The 16,471-nt window shown below is 41.0% G+C and overlaps 1 protein-coding gene across 5 annotated transcripts in view; it reads left to right on the top strand.

Moving 5' to 3' along the window:
* Positions 1 to 10,387, top strand: part of LOC134357777 (alpha-1,6-mannosylglycoprotein 6-beta-N-acetylglucosaminyltransferase A-like) — a 158,465-nt gene extending 148,078 nt beyond the window's left edge. For all 5 annotated transcript variants that reach the window (XM_063069412.1, XM_063069411.1, XM_063069410.1 and 2 more), the window contains 2 exons: positions 533 to 690; positions 7,173 to 10,387. In XM_063069412.1, the coding sequence (XP_062925482.1) occupies positions 533 to 690; positions 7,173 to 7,389 (375 nt within the window). In that variant the 3' untranslated portion in view covers positions 7,390 to 10,387. The remainder of the gene's footprint in view (positions 1 to 532; positions 691 to 7,172) is intronic.
* Positions 10,388 to 16,471: the final 6,084 nt, after the last annotated feature.

The following is a 16,471-nucleotide window of genomic DNA, read 5'->3' as shown; positions in this document are numbered from 1 at the left end:
TGTTTCTCTGCTGTGTAACTCCGTCGTCAGTTTCGATATGTACAGCTTTCGGTTTCACTATCACAGCGATTGAGGCCCAAGTACTGAGGTAAAGACCATAAAGGTGTTGTATTGCCCTCTTCTCCTTTTTGCCAACAGGCAGGAGGTACAGGAGCCTGAAGACACACACTCAACACGTTAGGATCAGCTTCTCTGCCTCCGGCATTTCTGAGAGGTCCATGAACACTACCTCACTACTTACTTATTATTATTGTAATTGACAGTATATTCTGCAAAATAGCAAATTTCACAACATATGTCAGTGATATGTAATTCTGATATTGTTTGACACATACCTATTTAGAGAATGGGTAGAATTGAATTAATAAACACAGGATGCTCCAAAGCACTTGCTAAGCTGGACTAGTACTCTGTATCCATGCCATCGCAGAGTTCGCGAAGATACAGCTTTGAACTTCTGCTTCTAGGTGGTGACTTTGCTGCTTTCACTGCATATGGTTGCTCACACCTGACACTGGAAATATTGTTGCAGGATTTCTGCCTCCAAAGGGAAATATGGCCACCAATTAGTGCACTTAGAGTTAAAGTGGCCAAACCCTCTCAATCGTGTGTCGAAGTCTGCCAGAAAGAGCAACTAATTTGTGAGCCTGCTTTCTTCTACCATCTCAACAAAGTGGCTGAGCTCCAGAGGTAAGGGTGACCACAATACCTTCACTAGAGATAAATATTCACACTTCATCTTACTCAGAGAACCTAATTTTAGTGCATACTTCCTCTTCTTCCTGTGCCTTGTGTGTTATACGCTTGGGCAATCATGGCTCTCCACATCAAACAATCCCTCGTAGTGTCAATGATATCTCGCACACTTAGATCTGTTAGTTCTTTCACAGTGTCCATATATTGTCTTCTTTGCCTTCCTGTTCTGCGTTTCCCAGGCATACGGTATTGTAAAACATAAAAAGACATCATTTTGATATTCAGTTGCCCTTTCTGACAGCATTAGTGCATACAGATGTACAAATATCAGCAAACAACTGGAGGTCTACAGAGGAGCAAAGGGTTAGATTGATCTTAGAGTAACTTAAGAGGTTGATGCCACATCGTGGACTGAAGGGCCTGTACTCTGCTGGAATGTTCTAAATTCGGTGTTCCGTGATTAACTTTAATAAAGGATTTTCATTATATAAAACATTGAAACTCGTTTGTAGGGTTTCTGCTATACTTACAGATAAAGCAAAATAAGGAACAAATCGACACATTTAAGTGTCATTTTCTTTAAACTGTGACTGAGAATGAGCAGCATTTGTGTTTGCCAGTTCACAGGACCAACGTATAATGTTCACACAAAAAGAGTAAATCAGTATCAAAACTGATTAAAGTAATCTAATCAATACAGTTTGTAATTCGTAAGACCATAAGATACAGGAGCAGAATTAGGCCATTTGGCCCATTGAGTCTTCTCCACCATTTTCATCATGGCTGACCCATTTTTCCCCTCCACCTCAATCTCCTGCCTTCCCCCCGTAACCCTTCATGCCCTGACTAATCAAGAATCTATCAACCGCTGCCTTAAATATACTATACCCAATGACTTGGCCTCCACAGCTGCCTATGGGAATGAATTCCACAGATTCACTACACTCTGGCTAAAGAAATTCCTTCTCATTTCCATGCTATTCTGAGGCTGTGTCCTCTGGTCCTAGACTCCCCGCTAATCATTTTCTAAGAAAAATTTTTAGAAAAAAGGGAAAAAATATAAGTATTATTAAATTTAAATTTACTCCAGTTAAAACGTACCTCTCTAGGACAAAATATTCCCAGCTCATTCGATGACACTAACATTGTAACTTCTCCAGATGATGGATAAGATGCTAATATATGTAAAAGTATTTGCAGGTAAAGTGTATCCTTAATGAGAGAAGAACAATACAAAATCACAGACAGTGTTCATGAGATAAACTATAAAGATTTGGGTTCATAAGTCAGTTGATGATTTCACAAGTACCAGTATTCTTTTATGAATAAAGTTTATTCTGTGATGGATATTCACATCCTGGGCCAAAACACAGCAGATGCCACTTGTAAAGATTAGATAGTTGTAGGTTAGACTTCCAATTAATATTGTTTAGCTTCTGGTTGTAAGCAGAGCCCAGTCTTCAGTCTTCAGATGTAAATAGAAAGCAGTAATCAGTTAGAAGTTTGAAAACACAGCTTTGCAAACAAGCTTTGTATATAGCAGGTGCGTTGTCTGTAGATTTAGCTCACATACCTGGTTTATGCTGCTCAAGAGGTACAGTACAAGACAATGAGTTATTTAATTTGGCTTGTTTCAAAACAGATAAATCTCACTAAGTTCCTTACTTCAAGGAAGCTGGCACATCTGAACAATCGTTCAGCATATTAATAACTGATCTATTAATGTTGGGTGTTTATGTACTCAGAAAAGTTAGCTTCACAGCATTAATTGATGGTAGTTTGATTTGTGTCTCCAAGCTTTAAGAGCATTTGTGTTAAAAGGACATCTGAGGAAATATCAGATATGCATGAAGTTACCCAGAAAAGAAAGGATTTCCAAAATACAGGTACAATTGCTATAAACTAAAAAGACATACCAATGATTCAGGTGAATGAATCGTCCATCACAGAAATCAAAAGCAGCGGAATGGATTCTAGTTCATCCTGTCTTTCTATCATTCTTCTTGATGTCCTTTAACCATTCCTAATAAACCTAAACTGCTCTCTACATTTGCAATCAGGAGAAGATCTGCAGATGAAATCCAAACAACACACACAAAATGCTAGAGGAACTCAGCAGGCAAGGCAGCATCTATACAAAAGAGTACAGTCGACGCTTTGGGCCGAGACCCTTTATCAGGGCTCTCGGCCTGAAACATCGACTGTACTTTTTTTCATAGATGCTGCCTGGCCTGCTGAGTTCCTCTGGCATTTTGTGTGTGTTGCTCTACATTAACACCTTCTTTCTGCCCCTTGGGTGACTTTATACATGCAGTATATGATATTTCCTAGGAATGGTTTAGAATTATTTTAGAAATGGTTTGTAACTGAGTACTGATTTTAAGATAGAAATTTCCAAGTAAGTTAATTATCAGAGTACATATATGCCACCATGTACAAACCTGAGATTCATTTCCTTGCGGGCATTCATGGCAAATACAAAGAAAAAACAAACAAAATAATAAAAAATAAATATGCAATAAATATTGAGAATATGAGATGACTGACTTATTCCCACAACCTATGATTCACTTTCAAGGACTCCTCATCTCCTGTTCTTGATATTTATATATAGGCACCCGTTAGTCTCATGAGACCATGGATTTGCGCCTTGGAAGGTTTCCAGGGCGCAGGCCTGGGCAAGGTTGTATGGAAGACCAGCAGTTGCCCATGATGCAAGTCTCCCCTCTCCATGCCACTGATGTTGTCCAAGGGAAGGGCACTAGGGCTGATACAGCTTGGCACCGGTGTTGTCGCAGAGCAACGTGTGATTAAGTGCCTTGCTAAAGGACACAACACGCTGCCTCAGCTGAGGCTCGAACTAACGACCTTCAAATCACTAGACTGACGCCTTAACCACTTGGCCACACGCCAACGCTACTTGATATTTATTGCTCATTTATTTATTTATTGTTATTTTTTTCTTTTTTTTGTATTTGTGGATGCAATAGGGTTTTTTAAAGAGATTTCTAGATAGGTACATGGAGCTTTGAAAAATAGAGAGCTATGCGATAGGGAAATTCTAGGCAGTTTCCAGAGTAGGTTACGTGGTCAGCACAACATTGTGGGCCGAAGGGCCTGTAACGTGCTGTAAATTTCTATGTTCTATTGCACAGTCTGTTGTCTTTTACACACTGGTTGTCTGTCCTGTAGGTGTAGTCTTCCAGTGATGGGATAGATACTTTATTGATCCCAAAGGAAATCAGAGTGTCACAGTAGCATTACAAGTGCACAGTTATAAATATTAGAAAAGAAGTAAAAAGAATAAGAAATAAGTTACCACAAACAGTCTAAGAGGAGGGGGTCATCACTTCCCCAGCTAGAGATTGACTCATTATAGAGCCTCAGGGCCGAGGGTAAGAATGACCTCATATAGCGCTCTTTGGAGTAGCACAGTTGTCTTAGTCTGTTACTAAAAGTGTTCCTCTGTTTAGCCAAGGTGACCTGTAGAAGGTGAGAAACATTGTCCAGAATTTCCACGATTTTCTGTAGGGTCCTTTGTTCTACCACAGCCTCCAATGTATCCAGTTTGACTGCTATAACAGAGCCAGACCTCACCCGTGTTGATGCCATTGCCCCAGCACATCACTGCATAGAAGATTGTACTGGCAACAACAGACCAGTAGAACCTGTGAAGGAGAGGCCTACATACTCCTAAGGACCTCAGTCTCCTCAGGAAGTACAGGGGATTCTGGCCTTCCTTGTACACAGCCTGTGTGTTGGTGCTCCACTCAAGTCTGTCATCCAGGTGCACCCTCAGGTACTTACAGGTCCTCACCACATCCACGTCCTCACCACATCCACGTCCTCACCATCAATAGTAACAGGGAGCAGTGCAGGCTTAGTCTTCCTGAAGCTGATCTCCATCTCCTTTGTCTTACTGATGTTGAGCTGCAGATGATTCAGTTCGCACCATTTGACAAAGTCCTTCACCAGGGCCTGCATTCATCCTCCCATTCTCCCTTTATACACCCAGCTATTGCTGAGTCATCAGAGAATTTCTGCAGATGACAGGACTCAGTGTTGTACGTAAAGTCTGAGGAATACAGGGTGAACAGGAAGGAAACCAATACAGTCCCAGTGCTGCTTATCACCATGTTTAACACATGACTCTGAAACGGCACAAACTGTGGTCTGCCAGTCAAGTAGTCCATTATCCAGGATACAATGAAAGAGCTTTTTCCCAGCAATGAGGGCTGTATGGTATTGGAGGCACTTGAGAAATCAAAAAACACGATCCTCCCAGTGCTGTCCTGCTTATCCAAATGGGAGTAGGCTCTGTTCAGCAGGTAGATGGCAGCATCGGGACTCCATTGTGCTCCTGGTAGGCAAACTGCAGGGGCCTGGGGGCTGATCTGACCAGGGGTCAGAGGTGAGCCAGGACCAGCCTCTCTAGGGTCTTCATGACGTGTGAGGTCAGGACCACTGGACGGTAGTCATTCAAGACTTTCCGTTGGCCCTTCTTGGGTACTGAGATCACACATGATGTTTTCCACACAGTCAGGACTCTTTCCAGGCTGAGACTCAGATTGAAAATGTGCTGGAGAGCTCCACACAGCTGCTCAGCACACTCCTTCAGAATCCTGGGGTTCACACCATCCGGTCCCAATGCTTTGCCATGTCTGAGCTTCCCCAGAGCCCTGTGGCAAGTGGAGTAAAGTTATCTCCTCTGCTTCAAGAGCCTGATGGTTGAGTGGTAATAACTGCTCCTGAACCTGATGGTGTGAATCCTGAGGCTCCTGCTCCTCCTTCCTGATGGCTCAGCAAGGAGAGAGCGTGACCTAAATGATGAGGCTCCTTGATGATAGGTGCTGCTTTTTTGTGACAGCACTCTGTGTAAATGGTGGGAGGGCTTTACTCATGATGGACTGGGCCGTATCCACTACGTTCTGAAGGTTTTTCTGTTCAAGGGCCTTGGTGTTTCCATACCAGGTTGTGGTGCAGCCAGTCAATATGCTCTCCCTCATCTATAGAGCTTGTCAAAGTTTAAGATGACATGCCAAATCCTCACAAATTTCTAAGAAAGCGAAGGTGCTGCCGAGCTTTCTTTGTATTGGCACTCCAGTGCTTATGTGAGGTTGTTGTGGCACCTCTCAGCCTCCCTCCCGAATGCTCATTCATCACCACCTTCGATTCAGCCAGTGACAGTGGTGTCGTCAGCAAACTGAAATATGGCATTGGAGCTGTGCTTAGCCTCACAGTCATAAGTGTAAAGCAAGTAGAACGGGGACTAAGCACACAGCCCTGTGGTGTACTTGTGCTGATGGGGATTGTGGAGGAGATGTCATTGCCAATCTGAACCGACTGGGGTCTACAAGTGCGGAAATCAAGGATCCAGTTGCACAAGGAGATATTGAGACGAAGGTCTTGGAGCTTATTGATTAGCTTTGAGGGGATAATAGTGTTGAATGTCAAGCTGTAGTCAATGAAGAGCATCCTGATGTATGCATCTTCAACGTCCAGATGTTCCAGGGTTGAGTGAAGAGCCAATGAAATTACATCTACTGGTGAGCTGTTGTGAAGGCAGGCAAATGAGAGCAGATCCAAGTCGTTTCTCAGGCGGGCTTTGATAGGTTTCATCACCAATCTCTCAAAGCACTTCATCACAGTGGATGTAAGTGCTACTGGACAATAGTCACTGAGGCAACTTAGCACATTTTTCTTGGGCACCGGTATATCTGAAGTCTGCTTGAAGCAGCTTGGTATCCTGGACTGCCAAAGCGAGAAGTTCAAGTTCTCAGTGAACACTCCAGCCAGTTGATCAGCACAGGTCTTTAGTATATGGACAGGTACCCTGTCTGGGCCAGATGCTTTCCATGGGTTCACAACACAGAGATAGAGAATCCTCTGTCGTTTTTAAAGGTGTTTTAAGAAGGTGTTTGGAGTTAAATGTATATCCCTAAAAATAAATGAATTGTGTTTTAATTGATGTGTCTTCTCCTTGGTGGGGAGATGGGACTCACCATGGAGAATAAACAGGGAAGTGAACAAGTTTTTAGATGTTGGGTGGTTACAGTATAATCTCCATTTAGAGAGGGTACTCTTGACTATCTATATTGGATAGGGTTTAAGATCTTTGAGTTTAGAACTTCAAAATACCATCACAATTCTTACTGCTGAACTGAACATACTGCAAACAAAATCTAGCAGGAACAGAAAAAAACATATGCTTGTAGCTTGTAATATAATATATAAAATTATTAATTCTATTTTATGTCACTACATATATGACTTCATAAATCTAATTTAATTTAACATATTATGAAGAGATAAAATGAAATTGACTGGAATTTGTTGCTGAAATGGCCCAGGGTCTGGAACGGACTGGGATCTGGAGTTTGTTTCTGAATATGCTGTAGACACACTGGGAACAAATCTTTAAATTTTATGATGGAAAAATCAATGAGATTTGTACAAATGATGTACTTCTTTTGCAGATACAAGATAATCTGCAGTACCTCCAAAAAGGAAAGTGATCTATATTTGCCTGCATATAACCCTAAGAACCAGCTGTGTCTGCTTCAGTCAGATTACCTACTCTTCAGCTGTGCGGGTTCACACGAGTATTACAATAGAATCTGTCCATGCCGAGATTACGTCAAAGGACAAGTTGCATTCTGCCAGGGCTGTCTGGAAAGCAAAATGGACAACTAATCTGCATGTTTACAGAAACTAAAGAACCAACTACCTTCAAACGAGTTAACAAGTACCAATCTGCCAGTGATTTTACAGCAACAGATTACATCGGTGATCAGATGGGAGAGCAAGCATTGACAACATAGAAACTCTCAAAATCTGAAAACAAAAATACTGCAGATGCTGAAAATGGACAATAAAACCAAAACCTGCTGGAAATACTCAGCATCTCACTCTTTGATGTGAAACTTTAACTCTGTTTCTCTCCCCGCAGATGTATCCTACCCTGCTGAGTACTTCCAGCATTTTCTGTTATATTATCCTTTCAATCACATTGTGGAACTTTAAAATCTCTTTGTATTTTACACTCCAGTCTTGGAAGCTGTAATGATATTCAGAGCTGTGCATACTTTCAGAGATATCGGTTAGGTGTACCAATCTCCAACCTACAGAGTTCCACATTCTGACATCAAGGCGTCAGTTTTTTGAAATTGTACACCAAAGTCAGGTTTGAAGGAATCAAAGAGAGCTCTGGAAGGAGTTCTCTGTTACCTAAATATGTTTCCAACATTGTTACCAACATCCTGTAATTTAATAGATTAGTGGGTCCGAAGTCACATGCAGGCTAGACACATGAGAGTGTTGTGAAGAACACCATTAATCAGATGGGCTTTTACAACAATCCTGTGATTGCACGGTCACCATTACTGATCTTAATATCTCATTTTTGATTTTTTTTTTCATTTTCTTGAATATAAACTCATATCTGCTTTGTGTCTTTTATCTCTTGAGCCCTGCCCAAGCATCTTGATACTAGTCAAATTGCTTAATCACTTTAGACCATAAGACAATGAGACAAAGGAGCAGAATTTGGCCTTTCGTCCCATCAAGTCTGCTCCACTATCCCATCATGGCTGATAATCAGAGTCAGGTTTAATGTCGTATGACATATGTTGTGAAATTTGTTAACTTTGCAGCAGCTGTACAATGCAATACATGATAAATATGGGGGAAAAACTGAATTACATTAAGTATATATATGTATATTAAATGGTTAAATTAAGATAATAGTGCAAAAGCAGAAATTTTTTAAAATAGTAGTGAGGTAATTTCCCTCTCAACCCCATTTGTCTGCCTTCCTTACTTCTCTGTTGTAATTGATTAAAGTTACTGGATCATTGATTGGAAAACATGAGGTTACATTTTCTTTAAATACAAATAGTTACATAAAAGCTTGGAAATGGGTGCTCTGGTTTCCTTCTACAGTCCAAAGATGTACTTGGTAGGCTAATTGTGAATCCTCCTGACTTTAAGTTAGAGTTAAATTGAGGTTGCCAACGGTTCTGACAACTGGAAGGCCTACTCTGCACTTTATCGCTAAATAAAAATAAATAAGATAAAAGTCATCAGTGGTAACCATGAAACAACTCTCTGGTTCACTGATGGAAGGAAATTTGGGATCTTACCCAATTACCATTACAAAACTGGAAGTCTTTTACCATCCTCCAAAATAGCTGCAAAGGGTAATCAATTCATGAGGACAGAAGAGAGATGATAACCGTCTACATTTACAATGAAGGTGACCAAGTACGTAATGGTACATACAATAACTCTAATTCCCATACACAACATGATCTGGACTTCCACAGGCAAAGAAAAACTGCAGCCAATCTGCAGACAAAGTGGAAATTCAAAGCCAATAACAGAATCAGACACCGGGAGCATAGACACAGGTTAGGCTTAAAGTGCACGTACAGGGCAGACCATCTGTGGAAGGTTCAGTAATAGTAATGGAAGAGAGCTTCTGGCTGAGTTTAAGTGACAGGTATTATTGGGCCGACTTTCACTAAGAATGTGTGTGTAAAGGGATAAACTTTGGACTTGATCTCAGAAAGGAGCAACAATCATATCTTACAATTTCCAAAATAAAATGAAAGATTTCATTCACTGTGCTTAACTTACAATGCCTTCAGTTCTAATGATTCTGTGGGTTCAAGTTAATTCCAGACATAAGCAGAAAATACGAACTGAAATGGCTGTATATTATCAGTGGTGTTGAAGAAAGTTAAAGATTTTTCAAATTTATGGATGAATAGTTTGTCCAAACTCTCACCAACACTACCAAAATATTTATCAACTCGTCAGTAATTTTTCAAGATCAGATTGTATTTGTAAATGATTATGCACCTGCATATTTTAGAAACTTATTTTCTTTCAAAATATTTAATTAGATCTATCAGAAAAATAAAATAAAGTTTTTATTTATGCTGTTTTTCAATCATCTTTTGAAAACAGATGTTGTCTAGATCAGTGGTTCTCAAACTTTTTTTGTTCATGGCTCACCTGTGACATTCACTTACCTCTGAACAGTGACTGCATGGTTACGCTGGATACAGGTAACGATTGACGTGCCACTACACACATGCTAAACTGTTTTGCTGCCTCATTTGCATAATCTAGCATATTTTCCCATTCATTTCATATTCAGGCTTCCAATTAAATTACATATATTCACTTCTTTTGTATTTATATTTTAGTAATATTTCATTAAAACAGAAAACTTATGGCCTATTCAGAAAATCCTGTGGCCCCTACGAAATCTGGCATGGCCCCCTGGAGGGCCATATGGCCTACATTGAGAATGACTGGTTCATGCGAGCTCAATTTCAACACTTAAGTGAAGTTTGGATAGGTTCTGTATTTACAATGTTGTATATTTTCTATGTGTATTTTGAGTTATTTCCTACCGTTGTTATGCTATTTGTAATGTAAATCTGCATATTTTAAAATACTTTTGTACTTCACATTCTATAATAGCTGCTAGATCTATTACACATCACTCAGGGTTTTCTAATGGCTTGGTGAATTTATTCCAAAAATGTCCGAGTCAGAAAACAGGAAATTCACAAGAGCTGTCTTTGATCTGTGATGTTAGCTAATGTCAGACAGATCAGTTTCTACTGTTACACTCATTGCCAGTGGATCAAACTTTTCAATTCTGGTGGACATATTGACTCACCAGCTGTGAGCATATTAAATAAGGGGGGGGGGTGATCAGAATCTGCTTTTCAACACAAGCATCCATTATCAACAATCAATACTGTGCTGAGGTACCAGAGAACACAGGCCACTAACAGCATATCTCACTGAGAGTTTCAATGCCTTTCCAATAGGAAGGAAAAAAGAAAGAAAAATTAAAATATTACTGTTTAACCAGTGAGTACACAACAAATGAATATGGTAAAATATTATACCATTTGAATGTAAAGAGCTAAAAAGAATACACATCTGCAATAATTACAAAGCTTATTCCTTCCAAGTAATATAATATTATATTGTGAAGACACTGTGGAAGAAAATGCTAAGCACTGGTGAAATGATTGTTTGATTTTTCATTAAAATGAATGCTGAAAGTAAGTTCAAGTTCCAGTTAATTGTCGTCTGACTACATACTGTATATACAACCAAATAGAACAATATTCCTCTGGAATACGGTGCACCCACAAAACATATATCACACATAGCACATAAAACAAAATATTACCATAATTAAGTTAATAAAATATAATTCAAAAATGCATGTACTGCACAGCATAGGTAAACATTAAACATTTCACTGTCCTAGTAACGAGACCTCGGTGGTGACAGGGTACTCATTAGTCTCACAGCCCGAGGGAAGAAGCTGTTACCCAGTCTGACAGTCCTGGTCCTGACACTCCTGTACCTCCTTCCTGACAGTAGAGGGTCAGAGAGATTGTGGTAGGGATCTTCAATAATGCTTCAGGCTCTTTGTCTGTAATGCTCCTGATAAATTTCACAAACGGGGGGAAAAGAGACTCCGGTGAACCTCTCAGTTTTTTTATCATTCTCAAGTACAAATTTGTGTAATAACGTAAATCTGTACAATTTACATACTAATGTAAATTGGAGCCAGATTTTCACCTTTGCTTTGGTGATAATCTGCCATGGTATTTCATTTACCAACAAAGACGGAGACTTCGGATTCTACAATCTGGAGCTACGTACTATCTGCTGGAAGGACTCTGTGGATCAGCACCACCTGTGGGGGAGGAGGGAATTAGAACATAGAACATAGAATAGTACAGCACAGTACAGGCCCTTCGGCCCACAATGTTGTGCCAACCCTCAAACCCTGCCTCCCATATAAGTCCCCACATTAAATTCCTCCATATACCTGTCTAGTAGTCTCTTAAACTTCACTAGTGTATCTGCCTCCACCACTGACTCAGGCAGTGTATTCCACGCACCAACCACTCTCTGAGTAAAAAACCTTCCTCTAATATCCCCCTTGAACTTCCTACCCCTTACCTTAAAGCCATGTCCTCGTATTGAGCAGTGCTGCCCTGGGGAAGAGGCACTGGCTATCCACTCTATCTATTCCTCTTATTATCTTGTACACCTCTATCATGTCTCCTCTCATCCTCCTTCTCTCCAAAGAGTAAAGCCCGAGCTCCCTTAACCTCTGATGAGGCAAGTCATGCATAAGGACAAAATGGTACAGGTTTTACAGAAAAAATAATTCAACAATAATCGACAATTATTGCTGAGTTCTGAGAAAGCTTCCCACAACATATAACTATCTCTATTGCATGGACCTAATTTCTTCATGGCTAAAAAGCCAAAAAGGAAAAGAATGAATTGTATTGAATTTATTTATGTATATCCTTCATATAGATGACAAGTAAAAATCTTTACGTTACGTCCCTGTCTAAATGTGCAATTTATAGTAATTTATAATAAATATTATGTACAACAGGACAGTCAATATAACATAGAAATATAATTGTATCAGTATGAATTAAGCAGTCTGATGGCCTGGTGGAAGAAGCTGTCCTGGAGCCTGTTGGTCCTGGCTTTTATGTTGCGGTACCATTTCCTGGATGGTAGCAGCTGGAATAGATTGAGGTTGGGGTGACTTGGGTCCCCAATGATTCTACAGGCCCTTTTTACACACCTGTCCTTGTAAATGTTGTGAATCATGGGAAATTCAGAACTACAGATGCACTGGGCTGTCCACACCACTCTCTGCAGAGTCCTGCGATTGAGGGAAGTACAGTTCCCATACCAGGCAGTGATGCAGCCAGTCAAGGTGCTGTCAACCGTGCCCCTGTAGAAAGTTCTTAGGATTTGGGGACCATACCAAACTTCCTCAACCATCTGAGGTGAAAAAGGCACTGTTGTGCCTTTTTCACCACATAGCTGCTGTGTACAGACCATGTGAGGTCCTCGATGATGTGTATGCCGAGGAATTTAAAGCTGTTCACCTCCTCAACCCCAGATCCATTGATGTCAATAGGGGTTAGCCTGTCTCCATTCCTCCTGTAGTCCACAACCAGCTCCTTTGTTTTTGCAGTGTTGAAGGAGAGATTGCTTTCTTGACACCACTGTGTCAGGGTGATGACTTCCTCTCTGTAGGATGCCTCATCATTACTTGAAATTAGGCCAATCAGTGTAGTATCATCAGCAAATTTAATTAGCAGATTGGAGCTGTAGGTGGCGGTACAGTCATGGGTATACAGAGAGTAAAGGAGGGGGCTTAGGACACAGCCCTGAGGGGCTCCGGTGTTGAAGGTCAGTGGGGCAGAGGTAGGGGAGCCCACTCTTATCACCCACCGGTGATCCAACAGAAAGTCCAGGATCCAGCTACACAAGGCAGGGCGAAGGCCGAGGTCTCTGAGTTTCTTGTCGAGGGAATTATGGTGTTGAACGCTGAACTGCAGACCAAAAACAGCATTCTCACATCAGCATCCCTCTTCTCCAGATGTGTAAGGACGGATTGTAGAGTTGTGGCTCTTGCGTCGTGTGTTGATCGGTTGTGTTGGTAGGCGAATTGTAGTGGATCCCGTGTGGGTGGTAGCAAGCTGCAGATGTAATCCTTGACCAGCCTCTCAAAGCATTTGCTTATTATTGAGGTGAGTGTGACAGGACTCCAGTCGTTCAGACATGTTATCTTGGTCTTTTTAGGTACAGGGACGATGGTGGATGTTTTGAAGCAGGGGGGCACTGTACACTGTAAACACACCTGCCAGTTGTGCTGCGCATATCCTCAGTACCCGCCCTAGGATTCTGTCTGGTCCTGCAGCCTTGCAGCTCATGGTTAATATCTTAATCATTTTATACAGTTTGAACTAAAGAGTCGATCTTTCAGAAATTTGTATGTTCTCTTGTCTACTTATTTCTAGGTATATTTATCGATCTCTGGTTATTGTACCTTGTACTTATTCAAATATTCATTGCACTGTAAACTAGGGAAGTGGAATTGATAATCCAGGATTTCAGAATGACAAACATTTCACACGCAAGAGTTGATCTGTGAATTTCATCATCCTGCAAGAATTGCCAGTGCTGTCCTCTGAGGTTTGATTATTTAACCTCACTGGAATTGGAACTGGTTTATTATTGTCAAATATACTGAGGTACAGTGAAAGGCTTACCTTGCATACAGATCAAATCATTACACAGTACATTGGGGTAGAAGAAGGTTAAATGAAAACAGAATGCAGAATAGAGTGTAAAAGCTACAGAGAAAGTGCAGTGCAGTGCAGGTAGACAATAAGTTGCAAGATCAGATTGACTGTAAGGTCATGAATCCATCTTACCATAGCAGAGAACTACATAATCGTGCAGGATAGCAGCTGTCCTTGGTCCTGGTGGCTCATGCTTTCAGTCTTTTGTATCTTCTGCCTGCTGGAAGAGGGGAGGAGAATGTCTGGCGTGCAAATTAGGGTTGATAAATCCTCAAGGTGTGACCACAAGAAACAGCAGAGGGTTGTGGACACAGCTCAGCACGTTACAAAAACCGATTTACTCTCCATGGGATTTGTCTACACTTCTGGCTGCCTCAGTAAAGCAGCCAGCATAACCATTGACCCTAGCCACCTTGCCCGTTCTCTCTCCTCCCCTCTCCTATCAGGCAGAAGATAGCATGTACTACCAGGCTGAAGGACAGCTCCTATCCGGCTGTCAACAGAATTTTGAATGGATCTATTGCAGAATAAGATGTACTCTTGACCTCACAACCTACCTCATTAGGATCCTGCACTTTTTTGGTTCCCTGCACTGCACTTTCTCTGTAACTGTTACACATTATTCTGCATTGTTATTGTTTTACCTTGTTCTACCTCAATGCGCTATGTAATGACTTGATCTGTTTGAACAGTATGCAAGACAAGTCTTTCACTGTATCTCAGTACATGTGACAACAATAAAGCAATTTCAATACCAATGAACACTTTGTACTTCCCAGATATCCACTTCCTGGAAGATGTGCTCCAGTAAGTTTTCTAATCTATTTTTTACCGTTCTGTTTTTCAGCTTATCCTGACGTTTAGAAGGTTTAAGCTCATTAAATCAACATGGTTATCGAGGATATACAAATCCTAACCAAAATTAATGGCAAAGCGGTTACAGTTAATGGGTCTTAACCATTCCAAAATGTCCCCAAAGTCTACTTCATGCTGTTCACTTACTACTCTTTATTCTATTTGCCATCTGATTATTGAAAGATTTGATTTTATATGGATTTAATAATTTAACCTGATACCAGTATGGATGAGAGTCTTTAATGTTATTTCTCCACTCTGTGTTAACCAAATTCATCATTATCATCGTCAGGTGCCGTGGCCAGTTTGAGCTTTGACTGCCATGGCCCACACACTCCTGTTTCAGGTCAAGTGGATCAATTCATTGGTATCCATTTCCAGTTAACCTAACCAGTGAGAGGGTGAGAGACAGTGAGAGGGAGGGAGAGACAGTGAGAGGGAGGGGAGGGGGTGAGGGAAGGAGAGACAGTGAGAAGGAGAAAGAGACATTGAGCAGGACGGAGAGATGAGAGGGAGAGAGGGACAGTGAGAACTTAATTAGTAATTATTTTTTAATTCATAATTGTCAAGAATGAAACAAGTATCAAACTATATTATAAACACAGGAGAATCTGCAGATACTGGAAATCCAGAGTAACACTCACAGGATGCTGGAAGAACTCAACAAGTCAGGCAGCATCTGTGGAAGTGAATAAACAGTCAATGCTTTGGGCCGAGACCCTTCTTCAGGTCTGGAAAGGAAGGGGGAAGATGCCATCAACCCACCTGGCTTCATCTACCACCTTTTAGCGTGACCCCCTTCACCTCCCCCCACCTCTTATCCTGGCATCTTCCCACTTCTGGCTGTTTATCCACCTCCATGGATGCTGCCTGACCTGCACATTCTTCCAACATTTTGTGTGCGTTGAACTATATTATTCAATTTCTTTCCTGGAGATTGAGTTTGTAAGTCAGCAACATCTGTTAGGATGAAAGTTTCCAAATGTATTTTAAAAGCTCCAGCCAGCACTCCTGATTTTTGACTTTTGGTTGGTTTTGAGTTCCTGAAACCTGATCATCCTTTCATCCTAAAGTAAATTAAACCTAACAAACATTTGATGGCTCTGGGCTTCTACTCCCTGGAGTTTAGAAGAATGAGGGGGAATCTCTTTGAAACCTATTGAATTTTGAAAGGCCTAGATAGAATGGATGTGGAGAAGATGCTTCTTATGGTGGGAGAGTCTAGGACCAGAGGGACACAGCCTCGGAATAAAAGGATGTCCATTTAAAACAGTGATGAGGAGGTCTGTTGGATCTGCTGTTTTTGAATGGATGATTCAACAATTCTGCTCATTCTGCAAATCTATTTAATACACAATTCTGGAGTAACAGTCTACATTCTCACAACCTACATTTTTAAAAATCTATTGCAAGCATTTTGAAAGCTTCAATTCTCCTATGAATATACACAAGAGATTCTCCAAATCAACTTACAAAAAGCTGGAGGAGCTCAGCAAGTAAGACCGTATCTACATAAATGAATAGGCAGTTGGCATTTTGAGCTGAAAACCTTCTTCAGGACTGGAAAGGAAGGGTGAAGACACCAAAATAAAATGATGGGGAGAGGGGAAGGAGGATAGCTAGAAGAAGATAGGTGAAACCAGGTGAGTGGGAATGACGAAGGGCTGGAGAAGAAGGAATCTGATATGGCGGAGAGAGCACCACAGGAGAAAGGGGAGAAGGAGGGAAACCACGGGAAGTTGGCAGGCAGGTGAGAA

This window comes from Mobula hypostoma, chromosome 17 (genome assembly GCF_963921235.1).
Source record: "Mobula hypostoma chromosome 17, sMobHyp1.1, whole genome shotgun sequence".
Classification (NCBI taxonomy): domain Eukaryota; kingdom Metazoa; phylum Chordata; class Chondrichthyes; order Myliobatiformes; family Myliobatidae; genus Mobula; species Mobula hypostoma.
Note: the sequence above shows the minus strand (reverse complement) of the source record. Positions and strands in the feature narration are given on the sequence as shown.